At 38.2% G+C, this 22,924-nt stretch overlaps 2 protein-coding genes across 6 annotated transcripts in view; one reads left to right on the top strand and one right to left on the bottom strand.

Annotated features, from left to right (window-relative positions):
* DNAlig1 (DNA ligase 1) overlaps positions 1-10,936 on the bottom strand; it is a 52,357-nt gene extending 41,421 nt beyond the window's left edge. Inside the window, exon 1 of the mRNA XM_076183096.1 lies at positions 10,841-10,936. Within this exon, the coding sequence (XP_076039211.1) occupies positions 10,841-10,860 (20 nt within the window). The 5' untranslated portion in view covers positions 10,861-10,936. The remainder of the gene's footprint in view (positions 1-10,840) is intronic.
* A 1,045-nt stretch (positions 10,937-11,981) lies between these two features.
* Positions 11,982-22,924, top strand: part of LOC143024182 (la-related protein 1B-like) — a 290,930-nt gene continuing 279,987 nt past the window's right edge. For 4 of the 5 annotated variants that reach the window (XM_076183030.1, XM_076183033.1, XM_076183032.1 and 1 more), the window contains exon 1: positions 11,982-12,857. In XM_076183030.1, coding sequence (XP_076039145.1) covers positions 12,212-12,857 — 646 coding nt within the window. In that variant the 5' untranslated portion in view covers positions 11,982-12,211. The remainder of the gene's footprint in view (positions 12,858-22,924) is intronic. The other variant, XM_076183031.1, reaches the window with a different exon arrangement.

Raw genomic sequence — 22,924 nt, 5'->3', positions numbered from 1 at the left:
TTGCTTGATTTTACTTGGTGATGTCTTGAGATCCTTTCACAGTCATTGTGATCCACTAGTGCTGCCAGATCTGGTGTCTTGTACAAGATGTCCACTTGATCTGGTACGATGTTAGAGGCCCTACATCTGCTGGTATAGCCCAGTACTGGGGGGGGGGGGGTGTTGTTGTCTGGTACACATTTTAGGAACTTGTCCTGGTTAGTTTTGAATCTGTGCACTGGGCAACAAGTGATGTTCTTCCCCCTTCTGAACAGTGCATTAAATATCTTAGACCCATCATGTGCCACACTCGACACCAGCAGGGTTTTAACTCTTGCTGTGGCTTTGGATGGTAGATTCCTTCTGGTGCACTTGTGTCCAGTCCTCTTGTTGGTTGTGGGCTGCAGGAGTTCTGAGGCTGTAGGATCAGGCACTTATTGCTCCAGGACCTTCCAGATATAGACAGCTCTGTATGTCCTGTCCCAGTAGTCAAGGTCCCTCAGTTTTGCTATTTGTCTGCTTCTAGCAGTTGCATGTCACTCCTCTTGTGAGGTGACCACCACTGGATAAAATTGTCCAGTATGAGCTGTACTAGGACGTTCCATAGGGTCAGAATTACCTGTGGCTCCCTTGTGACAAAGGTTCCATCCAGCCATCCTTTTGGCTCTTGTCACTGCCTCTGAGATATGTTGTTGGAACGAGCGGTCTTCACTCAGTGTGACACTTAGGCATTTGGCATGTGGATGTGGGGTGATGTCTTGTCCTCCCTTAGTGTGTAGTGAAATTGTGTCCTACAAAAGATTACAAAGGAGGAGCATGCCAACAGGAGACCTTTTGGTCCATAACTAGGTCAGATGCAGAAAAAAACATAATAATGATAATACAAATTATAACATAAATGATAATAAAATAAATAAATAAATGCATAGGTACAGAATAATAAACAAACAGGTAAATAGTAAATAATAAATTGACAGATAAATAATAATAAATGAAAATCAAGCAAATAATAATAAACAAACAATATAAAATAAATGGCAGGCATTACAGCATCTTGCTTAGGTGTTTATCTAAATGAATCTTAAAGCTTCAAACAGAACTACATTGCACTGCCTCTGCAGGAAGTTTATTCCATTCATTAATACAGTTGGCAAAGTTGTTTCTACCCACTTCCAAATTAAATCTATTTCCTGACAGTTTGAGACCATTATTTCTTATTGGATTCTCATTCAGTGTGAAAATTTTGTCACTTCTGATGTTGTCAATCCCCTTTAGAATCTTAAAGACCTGTATCAATTCACCTCTGAGTCAACACTTTTTAGGGAAAAAAGATTCATATGTTTTAGTCAATTGTCGTATGATTTATTTTTTATACAGTAAAAGTCCTGGTATCCGGCCTTCTTGTATCCGGCACTTCAAATAACCGGCACATTTTTCACGAAAATAGAAAAATTGTGATAAAGATAGACGTATAAAAAAAAAAAAAAAAAAAATCCCGTGTGTTTAAAATCCCTGCACGTGGTTGTAGTTGCTCTCGCCGCCACCAGGGCTTCTCAGTCCCATTCACTTCTCCCGCCACGTGTTAGCCACCTCCGTGCACATTTTAGCCAACTCTATTTTATCATACCCAAAGTTGAGAAGAGGAAAGTGTGGTGCTTTCACTTAAGCAGAAGGTGGATATATGTAGAAGATTGAAGAAAGGCGAAAATAGAAAAATACTAAAGGAAGAATACGGCATTGGGTCGTCTACCATTTACGATATCAAGGCCCAATCAAAAAAACTAAGAGAGTTTGCGAAGTTGAGTGACACGCCTGAAGCTGGAGAAAATCGCCACACGCTACAGCATAAACGTGTGGAAATGCTGGACAAAGTGTTGTACGAGTGGTTTTGTCTTAAAAAGTCTGAAGGTGTAGCTATATTAGGCCCAACGCTGCAAGAAAAAGCCAAAGATTTTGCTGAAAAGATGTCAATTGGAGAATCGTGCCAGTTCTCAGATGGATGACTTAAAAGATTCAAGAATCGCCATAGAATACGTCGTCTTGATGTGTTTGGGGAAGCAAAATCTGCTGATTTACCTTTTGCAGAGGAGTTTATAGACAGGTACGTTAATTAACCTATGCCTACATGGTAAAGATTCGCATCTCATATCTCAATTTATTTCTCGCATACACGGATGCATAGTGCATTTATATATATATATATATATATATTTAACTTTTCTTTCCTCCTTTCTGTCATAGGTTTGCAAAATTGGTTGCCGAGGACGATCTGAAACTTGAACAGATCTACAACGCTGACGAGACCGGCCTGTTCTACCGCTGTCTACCGACATCTACACTAGCCAGTGAAGCAGAGGAAACCACCAAAAGATTCAAACAAAGCAAGGATAGACTGACGGTGTTACTGTGTACGAACATGGCAGGGACCCATAAAGTCAAATTGTGTGTCGTTAGAAAATACCGGAAGCCACGTTGTTTTAAAAATCTAATATACCCGGTACTTGCCAGTGGATTATCGCCCACAAAATAACCCATGGATGGACTCAGAAACATTCATGAACTGGCTCAAGCATGTGTTTGTCCCATCAGTGAAAGAAAATTAAAAAAAAAAAAAAAGACTTCTAGAGGACAGCAAATTTATTCTCCTACTCGACAACAATAAAGCTGAGGAACTGAGCAATGGAAACATTTCTATTGTGTATTTACCGCCGAACGTAACAAGTGTGATCCAGCCCATGGATCAAGGAGTGATTCAAAACTTAAAAAATAATTATCGGAAAAGTTCTATGCGCAAACTAGTTTATTTTGAGGACGGTAGCATTTCCGAATTCCAACGTGGGCTTAATGTTAAAGATGCTATTTTTATGGAATCACTAGCTTGGGAGGATGAAAAACAACAAACTCTAATGCGATGTTAGAGAAAATCATATCCACAAATGATGTTTGAAGATCAGGAAAGGAATAAAAAATTTGAGGGTTTTCCATCGGCAAAAAAGAATCGGTGGTGAAAGAATTGAAAGATGGGTTATCGCGCTAAACTTTGCATTAGTGACGAAGCGATACAAGTGTGTGTAGATATGGACAGTGACCGAGCAGCAACATTCTCACTTAGTAATGATGAAATTTTACAATCACTTCCCGATGAACACGCAAAAACGACAGAGGCAGATAGTGAAGAAGACGACCCTGAGATGAAAGTGTCATGGAAGGATGCAGCGAAGGGTCTAGCAGTGTTTGTGAAATTTGCAGAACAGTGCACAAACAAAGAGGAAAAAATTCTAAGCAGAGACATCATATACTGTATTTTATGAAAGTTGGTACAAAAAGTTTAGTGAAAGAAAACTCGAGTGTAGAGGCGAATGCACCCTCTCAGACACCAACACTGAACGCGGCCATTCACAACTCCGTCGTAAAATTATCAGATGATGAATTAGATAGCTGGTAATGCTGTGATGATTATAACTGATGTATATTGATTGGATTTACTCTATACTGATAGAATTTACAATATATAGATATGTGGATGTGTTTATTATTAAAGCGAATTAAGATCTATTAATAAGTAAAAAGAACAATGTAAATAAATGTATTTTTTTAATATCCCTTCCCGTATCCGGCATTTTCTCGTATCCGGTACGTCTTCGGCCCCATTGTTGCCGGATACAAGGGCTTTTACTGTATTTGGAATCAGATTTGTGGCTTGCCATTGTACTTTTTCCAATATGTCAATGTCTTTAATAAGATTCGGTGACCATACAGAACAGCATATTCCAAATGTGGATGAACTAATGATTTATATAGCTTTATAATGAGTGATGGACTTTAGAAGTCAAAAGATTGTGCAATCAGTTCTAGTCTTATTTGCTTTTTCAGTTGCTGAAATTTAATTGGTTTAGGTGATCATTTGCTATTCCACAGAGTTTTGTATCATCAGCAAATTTGGAGATAATAGATTTTAGTCTGTGGTCTATATCATTTATATGTACCATAAATAGAAGTCACCCAAGAATGGAACCCTGAGGAACTCCACTTGTAACATTTTTCCATCAAGAAGTTTTGCCATTTAGAACAACTCTCTGTTTTCAAACATTCAATCAATTACTAGACCCAACTTAATAGGCTACCACTTATTCTGTGTGAAGTTAATTTAGTAAGTAGTCTTTCATGGGTGACAGTATCAAAAGCTTTTGCAAAGTCTAGATATATTAAATTTATATTGTTTCTTGTCATAATTCATGATGACTTTTGTAGAATTCGAGTAAGTCATGCAAAAACGTTTCCGCCCGAATCCATGCTGGCTATCATTTAAGTTACTTTCTAAATGATGTTTAATAACATCTCTGATAACAATTTCCATAATTTTTCCTACAACTGAAATCAAGCTTATAGACCTGTACTTATTTGGTTTCTTTTTTGTCACTTTTTTTTAAATATGGGAGTAATGTTAGCTTCCATTTTCTTGGGTCATCTCTGGATATGATGGATTTCTTAAAAATTATTTTTAATGGAACAACAATCTCATTTTTCTTTTCCTTTAAGATTCTTGGATGCCAACCGTTAGGCCCTGGTGTTTTATTAACTTTAATTTTTCCTATACACCTTTTAACTTTTTTTTTTATATTTACCGTAATAAGTTCACCCTAGACTTTTCATAGGTTTCAGTACTATGGAGTTCACATTGAGGTGTTTCGTTTATTAATACTGAGCTAAAATAGCTGTTTAAAATATCATGCATTCCTTCATTTGAATATTCAAGTTTACCATCAGCAGATAATAGTGGGCCAATGTGATTCCTAATAACATTTTTATCTCTAATGTAACTACAGAATTCTTTGGGATTCTCTTTGGATTTATCAGCGATATTAATTTCGTATTTTCATTTTTTTATTGTCTAAATGCATATCCCTCCATAGCATAGGTTAGGTTGGACAAAACCAATTTATTAGACTTCCATAACAAAAAGAATCATGGTGTCTCGAAACTCACCAACATCCGAATTGTCACTATTCTATTTTAACAACATTGGTATTTGTTTAGTTTTGCACCTGGACGCAATATAGCAATAGAAAATTAAATATTAATTTTGTAAATAAGAATACATGAACGCAATATGCGATTTTCTTGTCGGGAAAAAAAAAAAATACCTTGCTACAAGCAAATATACTAACAAACGAATTCGCTAGCATAGGATCGGGATGCCAAAGTGTTTGTCGTCTGCCCAGCCTAGTTGAAATGTCAGTTGCAAGGTGTACAGCCTCGGTACTTCTGGCAATACCTCACGAGATACTTATTCTTGAAGGAATGCTATGGAGCTGAAATCTATGCATTCCTTCAAGCTGCAAGAACCCTATATACCCTGCAATCTGAGAGTGATTGAACAGCCTGCCAACGGCAATGTCTCTCACAACGATGACGATGAGGACGATCTGGATGACCTATAAATTGCAGGTACTGATTTATTAAACACAGGTTAGGTTAGACAAATTTATCATCCTCTCATTTCTTCGACATCGGCATCTATCATAACAAACATGGCGTACCATTCGTCTGGCGCAACTTCATTACTTACGATATCTGTTTCAGCAAAAAAAAAATTATTTCCGCCAAGAAAATTGCATATTACGTTGATACATTATAATTTACGAAATTAATAATTTTCTATTGCTATATTGCACAAAACTGAACATTTGCCGCAACTTTTTTTTGTAACTGATTTGTGTCAACAAAAACATATGTTGATGTTTTATAATTCATAAAATTAATATTTTATTATATATTTCTATATCGCTCAGGTGTCCACTTCTTTAGATTTACTGTCAGCTCTATTCCCTCCATGGGAATCTTGGCCAGCCATGCACCCAAAGTATCTGTATCTGTAGTGATGTTTTCAGGCTTTGCTCAGCCGCTTTAGAAGCAGCTCTCTGCAAGGCCGCCAGCATTTATGAATTGCTAGCATCTAAATTCATCCAGCATGCACTTGTTTGTCATGTCTTAGAATTGAGTGAACAGATGGGTTTTCATCGTCTTCTTGAAGGTTTCTAAGTTTGTACTGTGTTTGAAAGTGTCAGGTGATACACTACTCAGGTTCCTGAGTTTAACTGGGATGCAGTTGAAGAGTCATGTTCCATTGCAGGTGAAACTGTGGTGTGTCAAGTCCCTAATTCTTTGAGATATTCCTGGGTTGGTCCTGACTGACATGACAGCCTTCCTTTTCTTGGGCAAGTCTTTTGTGTGATGTTGACATCAGGGACCCCGTTTGCTAAAATTTGCCAGGTGTAGATAATGATGTATCTGTCTATGTGCCATTGGAGGGAGTATAGATGTATCTTTTCCAGTAGTTAAGGTGTTGTATCCCTTGAATTTTGCTTGTGAAAGATAACTGTGGGTTTTCTTTACTTAGTTTACTTAGTGAAGTTCTGAGGTCGATCCTCACAGCCGTAGTGGACTACCGCTGCTGCCAGTCCTGTTGTCCTTCCTTGCGAGGGTCAGTTGGTCTGGTAGTGTGTTTTGAGAGAACCTACTTATGGCAGTGTAGCCTGGCACTGGAGGCTCGTCTGGCACCTTCCGCAGGAACCTGTCCAGTGCATGTTTGAAGCTGTCCACCGAGCATTTAGTTTTCTCTCTCACCTCCTTTGGGAGGGCGTTGAAGATTTTTGGACCCTCATGGCCTAGGCTGGTTGCCAGTAGGGTCTTAATCCTCGCCGGGGCTCTTGATGGGAGAGTTCGCCTCTCACATTTGCGCCCATGCCTTATACTGTGGTATGGCTTGATTGTAGAGGGCGTGGGGTCCGGAGCAAGTCCCTCAAGGATTTTCCATGTGTAAATGGCCCTGTATCTTTCTCTCCTCCTCTGTTGAGAGTATAGGCCTAGTGCTCCCAGGCGATCCCAATAGTTGAGATCTTGCATCCCTTTGATGCACCTGGTGTAGTTCCGTTGGACAGCTTCAAGCATCTGGATGTCTCCGCGTTTGTGTGGTGACCAGAGTTGGCTACAATAGTCCAGTATCGGTTGGATAAGCGACTTCCAGAGGGTAAGCATCACTTGAACCTCTCTTGAGGAGAAGGTCCTTAGGACCCAGCTGGCCATCCCTCTTGCTCTATTTACTGAGTGCATGATGTGGTGTTGGAAAGTGGCATCATCACTTAAGTGAATGCCCAGGCTTTTCACATGGGCTTTTGGTGTGATTTTCATACCTCTCTCCGTGTGCAGCTCAGTGTCGTCTTTAATGCCTTGATTTGTGCCATATCTCAAGACCTCGAACTTCTCTTCGTTGAATTGCATGTTGCTGTTGTTGGCCCATGCATAAACTGAGTTGAGATCGTCTTGTAGATGTTGCACATCCCCACTTTCCCGCACAGCATCAAAGACAAGACGGGAAAGCTCACGGAGAGCCGCATCGTCCACATACATTTTACTGTGCGGCTCTCTCACTAGATGGCGTTTACGTCAATCACCAGTTTTAACTGCATCGTCTGTTTGTTTACAATTAAGCGGGACATTCAATCATGGAGTGTGGGCGGAACTATCACCCATGTGTGGTGTGCAAAAAAAAAAAAAAAAATGCCTTTCCCCATCTAATATTTCAAGTTTTTCCTAAAGACAGAGAAAGGTAAGAGATTCAACATACACAGTACATGGAAACTTTAACAGAAAATGGAGGAATAAAATAGAACATAGTTAAAATCTTCTTTATCTTTATATCAGACTCAGTGCAGTGTCACTTAGCTTGGAAATGAAAATTATAGATGAATACCTTACAAATATCTAGAAATATGAATTGATCATGTCAAATTATACATACATACATACATACATATACCAAGGCTTTTTTTTCCCCCTTCCAAGGGAGGTAGCCAAAAAAGGGAAAGGCATAAAAAACACTCCCACCCATTTCATCCCTAAATACACTACACTCCACACCCCTCCCACCTTCCTCTCATCTGAGCTCCCAGGCGATCCCAATAGTTGAGATCTTGCATCCCTTTGATGCACCTGGTGTAGTTCCGTTGGACAGCTTCAAGCATACATATCTTTATGGCAAGTCCCAGGCAGGCACAGCAACTTTGATATAGTTATGTCATGTTCTTAGCTTAAGTGGTAAAGTTATAAACTTTTACCTTTAACCTTAATTTTGAATAAATGGCCAAATACACAGCAAAAAAAAAAAAAAAAAAAAATTAATCGCATTTATGTTAATTGTTTTTTTTTGGCAGGTTGTGACTGCTTGTTTGGTAGTTTTAGAATTTAACGGTTTTTTGAATGATGATGTAATTATGCTTGTTCTTTTATGGTCTCACTAAACGACCCAACCACGGCCGACCAAACCCAAATAATGACGGCTTGCTCAATGCTCACTCTATAATTTATATAAGCATTGGTCGATGTGGTTGCATTATTTGACCAATTTTCTTTTTAAATATGTGATTTTCATGTAATTTGATCAAAGAGAAGTTACGTTTTTATCGTCTGCAATATTACCTAAGTCGACCAACGCCGACCAAACCCAAACAATGACGGCTTTTGCTCAAATGCATAATTTTATATAAAAATTAGCATAAGGTTACATTATTTGACCTATTTTCTTTAAAATGTGTGTATAATTTTCATGCAATTTTGATCAAAAGAAAATTTAGGCTTTTATCCTCTGCTAAATTACCAACCACAGGCACGAATGCCGTCCGACTCACTCAATAGCCGACCAACGCCGAACAAGGACGGTTTATATCAAATGCACGATTATGTATAAAAAACTAGCATATGGTTGTATTATTTGACTTATTTTCTTTAAAATGTGTGATTTCCATGTAATTTGATCAAAGAGAAATTACGTTTTTATCCTCTGCAAAATTACTACTAACCGTGTACGAATGCTGTCCGACTCACTCATAGCCGACCAAATCTCAAACAAGGACGGTTTTTGCTCAAATGCATAATTTCATATAAAACACTAGCATATGGTTGCATTATTTTACCTATTTTCTCTAAAATGTGTGATTTCCATGTAATTTGATCAAAGAAGTTACGTTTTTATCCTATGCAAAATTATTTTATGTATGATTGCAAATCTTGTTTGTTTGATTTTGTGACTTATTTCTTGCATGTTCATCCTTCTATTTTTGTATATGTTTTTTACAATACAGTACCTGTCTTGCTACATATGTATATATTTTTGTTTGCTTGCTTTTGGGATTTTTCCTTTGTTCTGTTAACATTTTTTGCTTTATTTTTGCTTAATATGCATGTTGTCTGCTTTTTGTTTATTTTTGTTTCATATTATTGTTTCTGATTACTGATTTTCCAATGTTTTGTTTGGCATTTAATATCTGATTGCATGTTTTGGTTGCCTGATGTATGGTTCATTTTTGAAGTTGAATAATGTTATTTCTTTTTAGTTTGTTTGGTATATGTTCTTACAAGACAGTATTGCTTTGTTGCAAATAAAAGAATCTCATGTATACCAAACTTTTACTATCCTTGTTTGTATAATTTGTGTACAGACACTTGATTAAGTATACAAAGTTCAAACATAAGCACAAGCACAAACAAGAAAAAACATGATATTACAGAAATGATAAAATGAATATAACTAAAATAACATTTAAATTTTAACTGTTTACTCAATCTCAAATATTTAGTAATGAATGATGCATTGTGCAGAAGTATTTTACCAACTTTTGATTTTATAAATATGATCATGTGGTGTTAAAGCATATATTAAATAGTCTTGTTTGTATGCAAAAGTCATAAAATTACTACTTATTATTTTATAAAGAGAAAGTAAAACTTTTTCGAGATGTTGATTATTTTAGCGAAAGGATCAGTTTTAAAATGTCCATAAACACTATATATAATACAAGTTAAGTATGATTTGAAAGCCGCGCTACGCCACTTCCGATTTATAGTTTGCGGCTCTGTCGATAGATGGCGCGCATTCACGCTGGATGGATGACGTTTTCTTATTAGTAAAAAAATAGAAGCTTTCCCATCTTTCCTATATAGTCTTTGGCACAGCATGGCTGATGTGGGTATCGTCGGCAAAAGACAGGAGGGTTGAGTCCACCCTACTATTTATGTCATTCATATGGACAAGGAATAGGAGGGGGCCAAGCACAGATCCTTGTGGTACTCCACTTATTACCTTGGATTCGGTTGACTTCACACCATCAACTGCGACTGCTTGTGTACGGTCTGTCAGAAAGTTGAAGAGCCAGACTCCTAGCTTCCCTGAGATTCCTAGATCCCTTGCCTTATGGAGGAGGACACCGTGGTCCACCTTGTCGAAGGCTTTAGCAAAATCTAGGAATACTACGTCAACATTTCTCCCCTCCGACAGGTTCCGTAGTAGCCAGTCATAGTGTGCCAGTTTCCACCTGTTATTTCTAAAATTTTGTTTGGGGATCAGAGTTGGCAGCTGTACTCAAGATGGGGTAGTACCAATGACTACCATAGAATTATCATGCACTCTTCAGTTCGTGAGTAAAGTCCTTTAGATCCAGCCTGACAGCTGCCTTGTTTTCCTTGTTATTTTTGAGATGTGGAGAAAGCGGCATATTGTATGTTGCAACTGTCAGCCTTTGTCCGGTAGCGTCGGGGGTTTAAATTACCCTTACAATTGAGAACCGACTGTCAAAAATATTTATATTGTATTACAATATGAAACCACTGCGGAAACGGAGGGAATAATGGTAATCAGGCTATCCCCGATTTCAGATGTTGCTGTATCGACTATCACAAGGATTATATTGCTCTCAATATTTTCCTTGCCTGTAAAACTAATGTGATCTACGAATTTAAAAACACTAGAGTCACCATTACACCCTAAAATACTAGTTTTCGAGTTCTTAAAACTCTTTTTACTTACAGAATAGATTTCTGTACCATCTTGTTCTGTCTTGTTGAACGAACACTTTCCCGCTCAAATTGTGTAAACAAATAGTCCCGCCCTCTACAGTCAAAATTAGAAATAAGTCTAACATCTTGCACACTTTATGTTGTTTAAGATGTATTTACGAATAACATATAAATTCCCATATTTTATAATATTGCTGATTAAAATATTATACAATTTAATGGGTTTCCGATTGCTTTTAAGTATAATTTCATCATTATTTTGATTAGCTTGCAATCTTTTGTAATGTTATATGCTATATTTTTAGATATCTAATTTTGTAATTGAAAATGTAAAGCTGATGAATTTTAAAGAAGAATGTAAAAAAAAATAAAGAAAACACCCTGCGTTCCTTCAACTCAAGGGCAAGGGTCAACTAAAGTGCATTGGCTCTGCAAGTCGGGGAATGTTCATCTATACCTATGAGAAATTCAGTCTATTTTAACTGTTTAGGATACCATGTAAAATATATATATTCTATTCATGAAATATATAATAGTATGTGTGATGCAGAACGTGTGGTATCAGAGCAGTACATGCCAAGATGTTGTTGTAACTACCATTTAATCAATTATCAAAATTATTTTGTAATTTATGTAAACGCCGAAAAAATTAAATGTGACCATATATGACATCATTCAACTCACAATGATGTCTTTGACAACCTTTATCAGCCAAAGCACTATTTGCATGCGGCTCAGTAATGGACTGGATCAATGAAGATTTATAGTTGCCATGTTACCATTATTCATTGATCAGAGGCAATTGTATTTTCTCCTATATATTCATAATTCCCTCCTTGCTGTAGTGCGTAATTGACAAGAAATGAGAACCTACACTAAAGTACCAAATCCTTTAAGTATTCATCTATCAACTTTATAGTATTCGATAGTAGTATTCGATCGTTTTTAGGAACACAAACAAAATCCGCAAATAAAACTGCGAGGGAAATAACTGGTTTTAGGAGTTATTTTATATGGACTATGTAAAAAAAATCCAGAAATATTTTAACCAAATGAAGTGTTATTTATTTAAGTACAACCAGCCAAAATACTGTGTTTCAATAATATACATAAGGCATTCACAATTTGTGTATACATTTCATTTCCCAAAAGCCCCTGCGTAGCCCTACCATGCTTTCGTGAGGATTGTGTTGTTATGCGCGTGTGTGACTGGGGTGTATTTCGACCGATATTTCCGAATATTTCGCAACACTACGACATGGAAATGTTTTCATGATATATACTATTGTGCAATTTATTGTGTTATTTAGTTTTAGTGTGACATCAACGTGAGGGTCGACCTATAATAGTGTACATGCGTGAAGGCAGGTGCCTATAGAACATGGCGACGCAAGTGGACGATGGGGCTACAGCTCCTTCACCAGCTCAGGACGTCAATGGTTCATCCTCATGGGCTGGTGTCGTGGGTGGAACGAAAAATGACAAGGCTGAAAGTGTCCCCAGCATGCCGGAAGGAGGTAAATTAGATGACACAGTAGCCGAGAAGGGCCCATCTGTCATATCAGGCTCGTCAACCATGCCGCCTGTTGATGAAGTTGACCCTGCTGAACTATCGGAATTTACTGAGATCAGAACCAAGAAAGACAGGGCCCGGAAACGTGACAGTTATAGGGGTGGAAGGAAGGATAGGCGAGGACGCAGGGAGCTTGATGCAAAAGACATGAAAATGATCGGTATTGAAAAAGGGGAAGGTAAACTTGGGGGTCCATTTAAAGGAAAGCACCGAATCGCGAAAGAAGCCATACCCAAAGTTGTGAATGGACCTTTGAACGCTGTAGAACCTGAAGAAGAGGCAGAAGTTGAACCCCCTGTAGCAGAACCTGAGGAAAAAATTCAATTCATACCAGCTCCAGCACCAAGCGTTAATATCTGGGAAAAGCGACAGTCTACCACACCAGCAGGACCAGTTGTGTGTGGAGATGCGGAGAATCCACCCTTGGTGGCTGAGAAAGGACCTGAGCCTAAAGGTAAGTAAGTTGTTGATTTCTATACAAATTATTTGTTTGACCATTATGTGATGAGTAAATTGCTAACTAGACGACTGAAGATGTTTTGTTATAAGTTCTGGTGAATGTGTAGTATAACATGGACTGTAATTTTTATTTTTTCTGAACTTTTTTGGACATGGTAAAGGAGTCTGTATTAGTTCAGATAAGCACAGGACTTATAAGAGGTCCTATTAAGAAACTCTTCCCTCTCCCACCCTTTGAGTGTTAAACACGTGAGCAAAAACATTTTACAACAAGTAAAGTTGTAGAGATGACCCCTCCCCTCTCATATTTTGTCTAAACTGATTCAGAATTTTTTTTTTCAATATAATCTGTGTCTACTTGAACAACTACAAAAAGGAGGAAGACATATTAGTGGACAGGACCTCCAGTATTCCCATGCCCATGTAAACAAATATTCATGTTATAATTTGGTAAATAGCTTGATTATTTCATTTGGAAACAGATATCACTGAAGATCATAGGTCAATTTCATGTGACCTATCAGGGATGGTGATACCATTTGAGTTATGTTCTGACCAGTATCATGATTTTATGTCGCTGAAAGGTCATTTTATGAAGAGGGTAATTGACCTTGGGTTCTCCATTACTTACACTTACACTTAGATACACTTAGATGACTTCTGTCGGTGATCGACGCAGCTAGACTGGGGTCCCACTGTGACCAGGCAGCCCCCTCCTATCCGTGGTCCAATCGATTAGTCGATTGGCATTGGGGCTGGTGTATCCTGGTGTTGGCGGTTGGTCTGGTATTTTGGCCAACCATATATCCAGATGTTTTTTGAAGGTGTCTGGGTAGTTTGACGTTATTGAAGTGTGACCCTATCTTGCAATACAGTTTGTTCCCCTCACCCCTTTGGTGCTAAACATGACAAAATAAGTAAAATAAGTTACAAACAATCCAATATCACCAAAACTTCAAATCAGTTTGAATACACAAGGGGTTGTATCCTAGTATTTACCTAGTTGTATTATACGGGAAGGGGAGCTATGCTCGTGGTGACCCGGTTTTGTATCTTGCAAGATCAAGTTTGTTCTTAAATTCTTGTATTGTGTTTGCACACACTATTTCTTCATCCAATTTGTTCCATATATCTCACTCTGTGTGGGAAGCAGTTCTTTTTCAGGTCTCTTCTGTAGTTATCCTTTTTGAGTTTCATTGCATGTCCTCTTGTTTTTCCTCTATCCCATTTTAATAGGTCCTCCCTATCAAGACATTCTTTTCCTTTCATAATTCTGTAGATGGTTATTAGGTCCCCTCATTCTCTTCCTTGTTCCAGGGTTGGCAATTCAAGTTCGGCCAGTCTTTGTTCATATGTTAGGTTTGCAAATGTTGGGACCAACTTTGTCGTTGATCTTTGTATTCTTTCTAATTTTCTTATATTCTTTTTTGTACTGGGTGACCATATCAGTGCTGCATATTCCAGTTTTGGCCTTATTGGTGTTTGTAATATTTTCTTGATCATTTCCATATCCAGTTATTGATCTCAACAAATTGTATGTTTCTCCAACTATTTTATTTATATGTTTATCTGGTGACATGTCTTTGGTGATAATTATTCCTAGGTCCCTTTCAGAATTCCCCTTCTTTACCTCTTTTCCATCAATTTTATACTGTCCTGTTATTCTCTTCTTGCTTTTTCCAAATTCAATTATAATGCACATCTTGATGTTGAATTCTACTTCCCATCTCTTGCTCCACTCTGAGAATATGTTCAGATCCTTCTGCAATGAGTCACAGTTTATTCTCTTTAATAATTTTGTCATCTGCAAAGCAGTTCATGTAACTTTCAGTGCCCTCATCCATGTCATTTACATATATAGCAAACATTATCGGAGCTAGCACTGACCCCTGTGGGGCACCACTATTCATTTCTTCCCATTTTGAATATTTGTCTCTGAGCACCACTCTCATTTTTCTTCCCTGTAGGAAGTCCTCCATCCAATTCATTAGTTTTCCATGTATGCCTCCTAATGTTTCCAGTTTATATAGTAATTTTCTGTGTGGTACCTTATCAAATGCCTTTTGTAGGTCCAGGAATGCACAGTCTGCCCAGCCATCTCTTTCCTGCAATTTGAGGACTAGATAGCGTATGCTGTCAGCAATCAAATAGTTTTGACACCAATTAAAAAAGTTATTGTCACAAACTCCACAACAAATTAATTGTAATAATTTAGCAACAATGACAATGTCATAATCACCAAAGTCACCATTCTATGTTGGCACATTTCATCATTGCTAATGGGTACATGCCTTTAGACTTGGCTACCTTCCTTATAAGGGGAAAAAAGTCATGGTATATAGTTAGAATATTTCTGCAGTGGTTTCCATTATAGTCATCAGGATCTAGTGCAGTAAAGTATGGCAACCTAACCATTATTAAATCCATGATATTGATTTGATATCCATTGGCATGATTGGTACTGTGTAGATTGAGTAATACCATAATTTTTGCCTGCCTTCATATATGAAGTAGCGAAGTGATATTTTAAGGTGTGAGTCTATTTGATCTTAAAAATATCCCCATCTAGCCTCTCCCTCTTTTATAAGTTCCTAATTGTATCTTGGATCTTCTTCTGGAGACCAGGTATTGGCCCAGTGCAGCCACACCTCTCAATAGAGGTGAAATTGCTTTAACTCTTGAGGAGAGATAAATAAGCCAAGTTTTATGAAATCTATGCATTTGTGGATACAAACCTCTGTTGCCTTGGTGTTGCCACTTGAAGTTCCTTGATACCTAGATCTTCACTGAGTAAGTGTTGAACAGGTGGCCATGTCCAGTTCCCTGGGGGGTGCAAAAGTGAACCTGGGCAATGAAATAATCGATTGATACTTTGCCTCATTCCAAAATCAATTAGCACTGTGTTGGTGGTAAATGGTGCACTGGTGGCATAATCAGAAGCATGCTGGTCTCGCAATTGCGTAGTTGTAGGTTTGAATCCCATACTTCTCTCCAGTTCCCAACAGTCACTGTTACTTTCCCCAATAGTTCAAGCACATAGGGCAAAAGGTGACAGATTCAGCTGCAACTGTGTGCGTCTGGGCATAGGCTCCTCACCTAAGCAATGCTCTTATTTGGGGACAATAATGCACCAAAGAGATGGAGTCATAGATGTAGTAGAGACTTTGGGATGGCAGTAGGAAGGAGGGATAGCAAAAGTTTAAAGTGGTGGATATTATGAATCTTATATTTTATTTTAACTGGGATTAAGCTCTAATGATAAAAGAATGATAATTGATTAAAAGTACATAAAATGATTATGTTGATAAGGGTGTGTAAAATGTTCATGTTTTCGTCATTTAATGAATGATGGGTAGATTATGCATTATTAGAGATACATTGCAAGGTGTGGGGTCATTGCATTATGTTATTCCCATCATTTGAAACCCATTAATTTGTGCAATCACTCTCTTTTAGGATGTCATTGCTGCACTTCTGTCATTGTAGGACTAATGATGGGTACCAGTACTGTATCAGCTCATGCTCCTGTGAGGATGAAAATTGGTGAGAATTATCTCCCTGCCACCCAGCCACGAAAACAAACACACACACATGCACACATACACCTAAAGAGGGAGGTGATGTGGTAATGATGTTTAGATCAGAAAATTGTAAGGCAGAAATGGGTAGAAGACCTGCTGGTATGAGATGAAAGATCAACAAGAGGTCATAGTGGAAACTTGAAAAGTAAGATTATTCAAAATGTTAGAAAGTTCAACTTTCCACATACATGTGTTGGGTTCTTTAACAAATTAGATGAAAATAAAATCAAGGCCAGCAGTGTTATTGAATTTGAAGCAAGTTTAATAGGATGAGACAGAGATGGGTACAGCTTCAACCCTACTACTACTACAACTGTTTTGTAGATCACCAATGTCGTGTACATGTTATTAACACTTTGGGAAATAGAATTAAAGAGAACCTTAGACAAGCAGTACTTTGCTTTCTTCTTTCTGATGGCTGGTGACAAATAAACCCACATAGATACAACTGATAACAGTTTTAAAGTTTATTTTCAGAAAGATTTATGGGAGGCCCTGAGGGCCATTGCTGACCTGCTGTGTGGTTGCCAGTTTCCAGTTGGTGAAACTGGAAGCAATACAAAGTAGTTATTATTGCTGTCATGCTCAGACTAGCCTACTTAATTCTTAATACTTTGACACATTATCATCACTTCATCACCTTCTATTTACAAAGGTAGATAAAATGTCAAAATACTACTTTACTTCAGCCAGTGACATCAGTGATAAGCTGTGCAGTCTAAACAATAACAAGTATTGTACCATCATGGTGAAAGTGAACTTTACTTGGTCCTGTGCAATGAGAGATGTATGGAAAAGTGGTGCAGATACCATCCGAAGGTATGGTAATGAGTTATGAACTTTGTGTGAGATAACTAAACAGATTGGCAGCATAGGAAAGAATTGGCACTTCTTTGACTACCTGAATTTACTAGGAGTTTGAAAAAGAACTGGTTGATTCATTGGTATGGGGTTAATCAAATGCTTATCACATTGTTTGCAAATAGAATTAGTCTTTGCTGACAGTTTCTGAGGCTGAAGTGATGTGTGGTGTGGAGAGAACTAGTTGCCCTTAGATTAGCATTCTGAAGTTTGGAAAGCCTGACATTATTCACATCAGCTATATGGATCTCGAGTCTTAACAAAGGCCTGCCCAAACTTCATGGCTTGTATAGCAGTATGGTGATATTACCATTAATTAAGTTCATCAAATGGGTAAATATCTATATATACCAGCCAAGGGATACACCCACCTTCCACCTAACACCAAGTTATTTCCCTTTTAAATCAGCTTTGTATAGATTAAGGGCCATTTCTGCCCTTAACCACTGCTGGATCAGAAACAGTGTAGTAAGACAGCACCTCCACAGTAGGCCCCAACAGCTGAAGTAATTTACCCCCACTGCTTCATTTACATGACAACCCATCCTCCTAGTCCACTCACAAGTAATTAGAGAAAATAAGGAGAAATCCCTTCAGACCATGTCAATGCATCTTATATTCACAGCCATTCTTCACACATATTTATCTCTTGCCCTCTCACTTCCCTGTTCAACGGACATTCCCCATTTATCCAAAGCCACCTTCACCTCATCACTGATCTCATTTTTGGTTTACCCCTCAAGTTCACTTGATCCACCACCACCTTCCATGCTTTTTGCTATGTTTTCTTCACTCGTTCTTTCTATATGCCCATACTGTTGTAATATATATATATTTTTTTTATCAACCCTATCTGCCATTTCCTTTTCACCTTTGATCTCTGTTTTACCTGCTTATTCCTCACTCAGTCCAACCTTGTAACCCCCACCTTACTTCTCAAGTTCATTTGAATTTTGTCCTTTTTGCTTCCCTTACATTCCAAGTCTTCTGCCCCATATACTGTCATAGCCACAATCATCCCTTCATACAGTCTTGTCAATGAGTCCATTTACATCTACCTAGGGGTGGGCAAATCTATTTTTACAGTAGTTTTACAGACTCATGGTTGCCCACAGACAAAATCCACCTGAGATGTTAAAAAAAATTGCTAAGATTTTTCCTCATAATTCTATTAGCCTCAACATGAGCATATTTTATGTGTGTGTATGTGTATGTATGTATATATGTGTGTGTGTGTGTCTACATACATATATATATATATATATATATATATATCAGGGGTGGATAATTCCAGTTTTACAGTAGTTGTCCACTGGGATCCTTTGGAGCAACTCCTGGTTGCCTGCAGACAAAATCTGGGTGTCTTGGGTGCTCAGGCAACCGAATTGTCCACCCCAGCTACCCCAACTCCTTTATTCCCTGATATGTGTGCCCCTAAAAACTCGTAACTATCCATTTCCTCCAGTCTCCCTCTTTGAAGACTTACTTCTGCTTCCCACCCTCTTTCCTTGTACATCTCATCACCTTACCCACATTTACTTTCTTATGGGTAACTGCAAGAAGAAATAATCATTACCAAGAGATGAGAACATTCCCAAATGAAAAGCTGATTGATTCTTTCAATCAAATACACATTGTTAACGTTTGAGTGGACCTCATTTTTAGAGGCAATTCGTATATTATAACTTTAGAGGAGCAGAGTTAACTCATGATTTATGTGACATTGCAGGTAAAATCCCTCTCAAGAGAAGTAAGAACCACATGGCATACTTGTGTTCAGGATACCATCCAGCTGTAGGACAATATCAACACAGAATAGGCTTGACCTCGGAATCAAACTGCCCCAGATGTACTACCACACAGAAGACATTGAACATTAACTTACATCATGCCTCTCACTGACAATCCCTAGACATCAATTGATTATTTTTCCCTGGGTGATTTGTTAGTCCTCAGAGTAATTTTTTTACTGAGTGTTATTTGTTAGCCCTTGTATTGGCTGTCACTATTTAACTGGAGCCATGGGCCTTCTGGAAGAGAGATCAGGGGCAACAGAATGATTGGTTGATTGTTTCATTGCATTTTGCAAATTTGAATGTGTAAGGTCAAAATTTGATTTGTGGTTGACTCGGTTTCATGAAGTAGCCACCAGGTGTCACCCATAAATACGCTTAACGCAACCTATTTTGTTAATTTTCATGGCCTTCCTTGAAGTGATAGCATCTCTTCCTTGTGTTTTCCTGGTGCACTCCCATACCACATCATGCTCAGCACTTGGCCTTCAAGCCAAAAATTTCATAAATCAATCAATCAACAAACCATACCACATCTACTTACCCAAGTTTTTGTGATAGAAAAAGCCATTTTGTGACTTAAATTCTATTATTATGGGATAGTTAATTTCATATGTGTTGTCTAGGAATGCAGTTGTTCCAATTTAGAAGTACCTGCTTGTATAATTTCACTGAACATCATTGAAGACATTAGGAAGAAATATGTCCCTGTTGCCCATTTTTAAAACATGCCAATAACCCTATCTCCATCAGGAGGTACAGAGGCTAATATGCTCCCTGGACTTGGCCCAAGATATCTTTCAACTTTGTGTTTCCTCCGCCTTTTTGCATGTGAGCTGACAGCTTGCAGTTACTCCCCTTGTACTATGACTATAAATCAGTTACATAGAAACCGTCCAAAATTAGTGCAACACAGACAACAGTCCAGTGTTTCTTCACAGATTTAATGTGAGGGCCTAAAGGCTGTTACCTGCCATTGTGTGGTTGGAAGTTAGTCATTGAAACTGAAGGTAACAGTTAATATTCTCACATATAAGAATTTGTATAGCAAATAGATGTATCATCCGAACACTCTTGATGTAGAGGGGGTTTCCTTTAGCTGAAGAAAATTGTCCAGTGGCAGTTACAATAAATGACACCAAAGGGGGTAGGTGGTACAGGCTCAGAATAGTTTTAACCCTTTAATGATGGAGAGGAATATCTGTTGAATGAATTTGCATGGTAGCCGTTGGAGTAAACAAGCAGTAATGCAGGACAATGAAAATGTTAGTGAAAACGTCTGCCAGAATATGTGTATTTGCACAGACGTGCTAATGTAGATTGTCTATCATGTCACTGAAAGATAATTTCACAATACTACAAATACCCAGTACATGTTATTGAGGAGCTTGTTATTGATTACTGCTTCAATGTTTGGCCTTGTTACATGCAATCATCTCTGGATTATCCTGAGAGCCCCTGATCTAGATAAGAAGATTGCTTGAACTGCACCATATTATTCTAACTTGTGGCAAGCTCCTCTGTACTCTGCTACCAAAACTTAACTGTTGGTACTAGTCAGTAGAACTGTAAGTGGTTTGAAACATTTTCACTTCCATAAATACAGTTCTCCATGAAAAATTATTAAACCACTTCATGTTGCACCCTCTGCTGATTCCAGAAATATATATACTGAGGGTTTTCCCCCCATACAAGGGAGGTAGCCATATTCAGGGGTGTAGATCCACTCCCACCCATTTCATCCCCACATACTCCACTCCCATTCACCATTCCTCCCTCACTCTTTTCTTGGCTCCTGGATGATGGGTCATCCCTGCATCTCACCCACTGCCCTGGGTCAGAAGCAATGTAGCAAAACACAGCACATCACAGTAAGGCCGCTTCATTTAGTCAGTGACTCTCCCTCTCCATCCCTTCATGTAGAAAAAGAGATGAGGGAAAAATCCTTCAGTCTGCATCAAAATATCATTTACACATACTCCCTCACTCCTCTCCCCTACCCACTCCCTTCCATGCATCACAGCATCATCCATACACAACCATTCTCCACGCAACCCATCTTGTTGTCTTCCTTTCTCAACAGACATTCCCCTTCTATCCAATGCCCCTTTTACCCCATCCATCCATCTCATCCTTGGTTGCTTTCTCATGTTTACTCCCTCCACCTCTGTCTTCCACACCTCTTTTACTAATCTTTTCACTCATTCTTTCCATGTGTCCAAATCATCCAAACACTCTTATCAACCTTATCTCCCAACTCCCTTTCCACCCCCCACTCTCCTCCTTACCTTCTCATTTCTCACTCTATCCAGCCCTACCATATTTCAGGCATTTTATCTCAAACACATTTAAATCTTCCTTTTATGTTCCATGTTTCTGCCCCATACAGTGCTGTCTACACAATCACCCCTTCATACTATCTCCTCTTAGCATCCATTCCCAAATGTCTATTTCTCATTACACTTTTTAATCCCTCAAGACATTTACTTGCTTCTCTGAATCTACATTCTACCTTCACCCATTCCTGCCACAAAAAGCCCCCAAAGTATCCAAAGCCTTTAGATTCCAGAAATTCCTAACAAAAATAGCCATTCCAGTATGATCACAGACATCACTGTACATCATCACCACACCAAAGAGGTGTTACAAGATATTTTGGGCTGCAGGCCTATTGGAAAAAAGGATGGAGGCAACAAATTGATTTGCAAGAATAGCTTAATAAGGGAATATAGTAACACAAAAGATAGAAATGTAATAAAAGGTCACACTAAGAAATTTCTCTATTTGAATTTTCTCTGAGCAAGCCTAGGAGTTCTTGCCTTATATTTTTAGATTGGCAGGCCTCCAACAAGAGGATAACAAGACAACAAGTAAAAGATTGGAAGTGGCCAGTACAAGTCATTCAATTCAAGAAGGAAGTTGGGAGAGGCATATATACTTAGCTGTGGACTTGATAGCTACAGTGATAAAAGATGCCAACAGAAGACCTTTCAGTCCATAATGAGGTTGGCTTGGGGTATGGTGACTACAACATTTTGTACAAGTGCCCATGTGAATGAATTTTCTAGAAAACATTAAATTGTACTAATATCATTTGCCTCTGGTGGAGGCTCATTCCATTTATTGATAACACAGTTGGCATAATTGTTTCTACCTTGTACTAGGTTTATATCTATATCCTGACAACTTGGTCATTATTTCTCATCCTGTTAGTATTTAATGTGATAATATTTTAAGTTTTAATGTTATGATTTTATTAATAAATTTTAGGCTTTCTTATTAAGTCCCTCCCTCTTTATTTATTTATTTTTTATTTATTTTATTTTTATTTATTTATTTATTTGTTTATTTTGAGAGAGAGAGAGAGAAAGGGGAAACTTGTTCAAATATTTAATGATTTTTGTTTTTGTTTCATATGTTTAGTACACCCTACTTCATTAGATCCCTTCAGACTGTAACCCCACAGAAAAATCCCTCTAAAAAGAAGCAAGACTCGTACTTGTGTGACTGCATTCAGGTCACCATCCTGCATTGAGACAATGTCAGCACTGAATAGGCCTAGCCACAAAATCATAATGCCCATGATGCAACTACCACACAGTCATCAAACAACTCGTTTTCCACTGCTCCATCCTAACCATAACCAGACCACAGCACAATATTTCTTCCTTAAGTGATTTATGTGCCATTATGGTGGCTATTGCTGGTTACCAAGGAGCTATGAGTCACCTACAATGGACACCTGGAGAAGTGGACAGATTGGTTAACTTTGCCTTGGTGTTTCCAGTAATGGAATCCCATTGCTGTGGGTAGACAAAACCAGTCAT

Source organism: Oratosquilla oratoria, chromosome 1, assembly GCF_046742065.1.
Source record: "Oratosquilla oratoria isolate Oo_2021 chromosome 1, ASM4674206v1, whole genome shotgun sequence".
NCBI classification, from domain to species: domain Eukaryota; kingdom Metazoa; phylum Arthropoda; class Malacostraca; order Stomatopoda; family Squillidae; genus Oratosquilla; species Oratosquilla oratoria.
The sequence above is the reverse complement of the archived record's forward strand: the minus strand, read 5'-3'. Positions and strand labels throughout refer to the sequence as shown.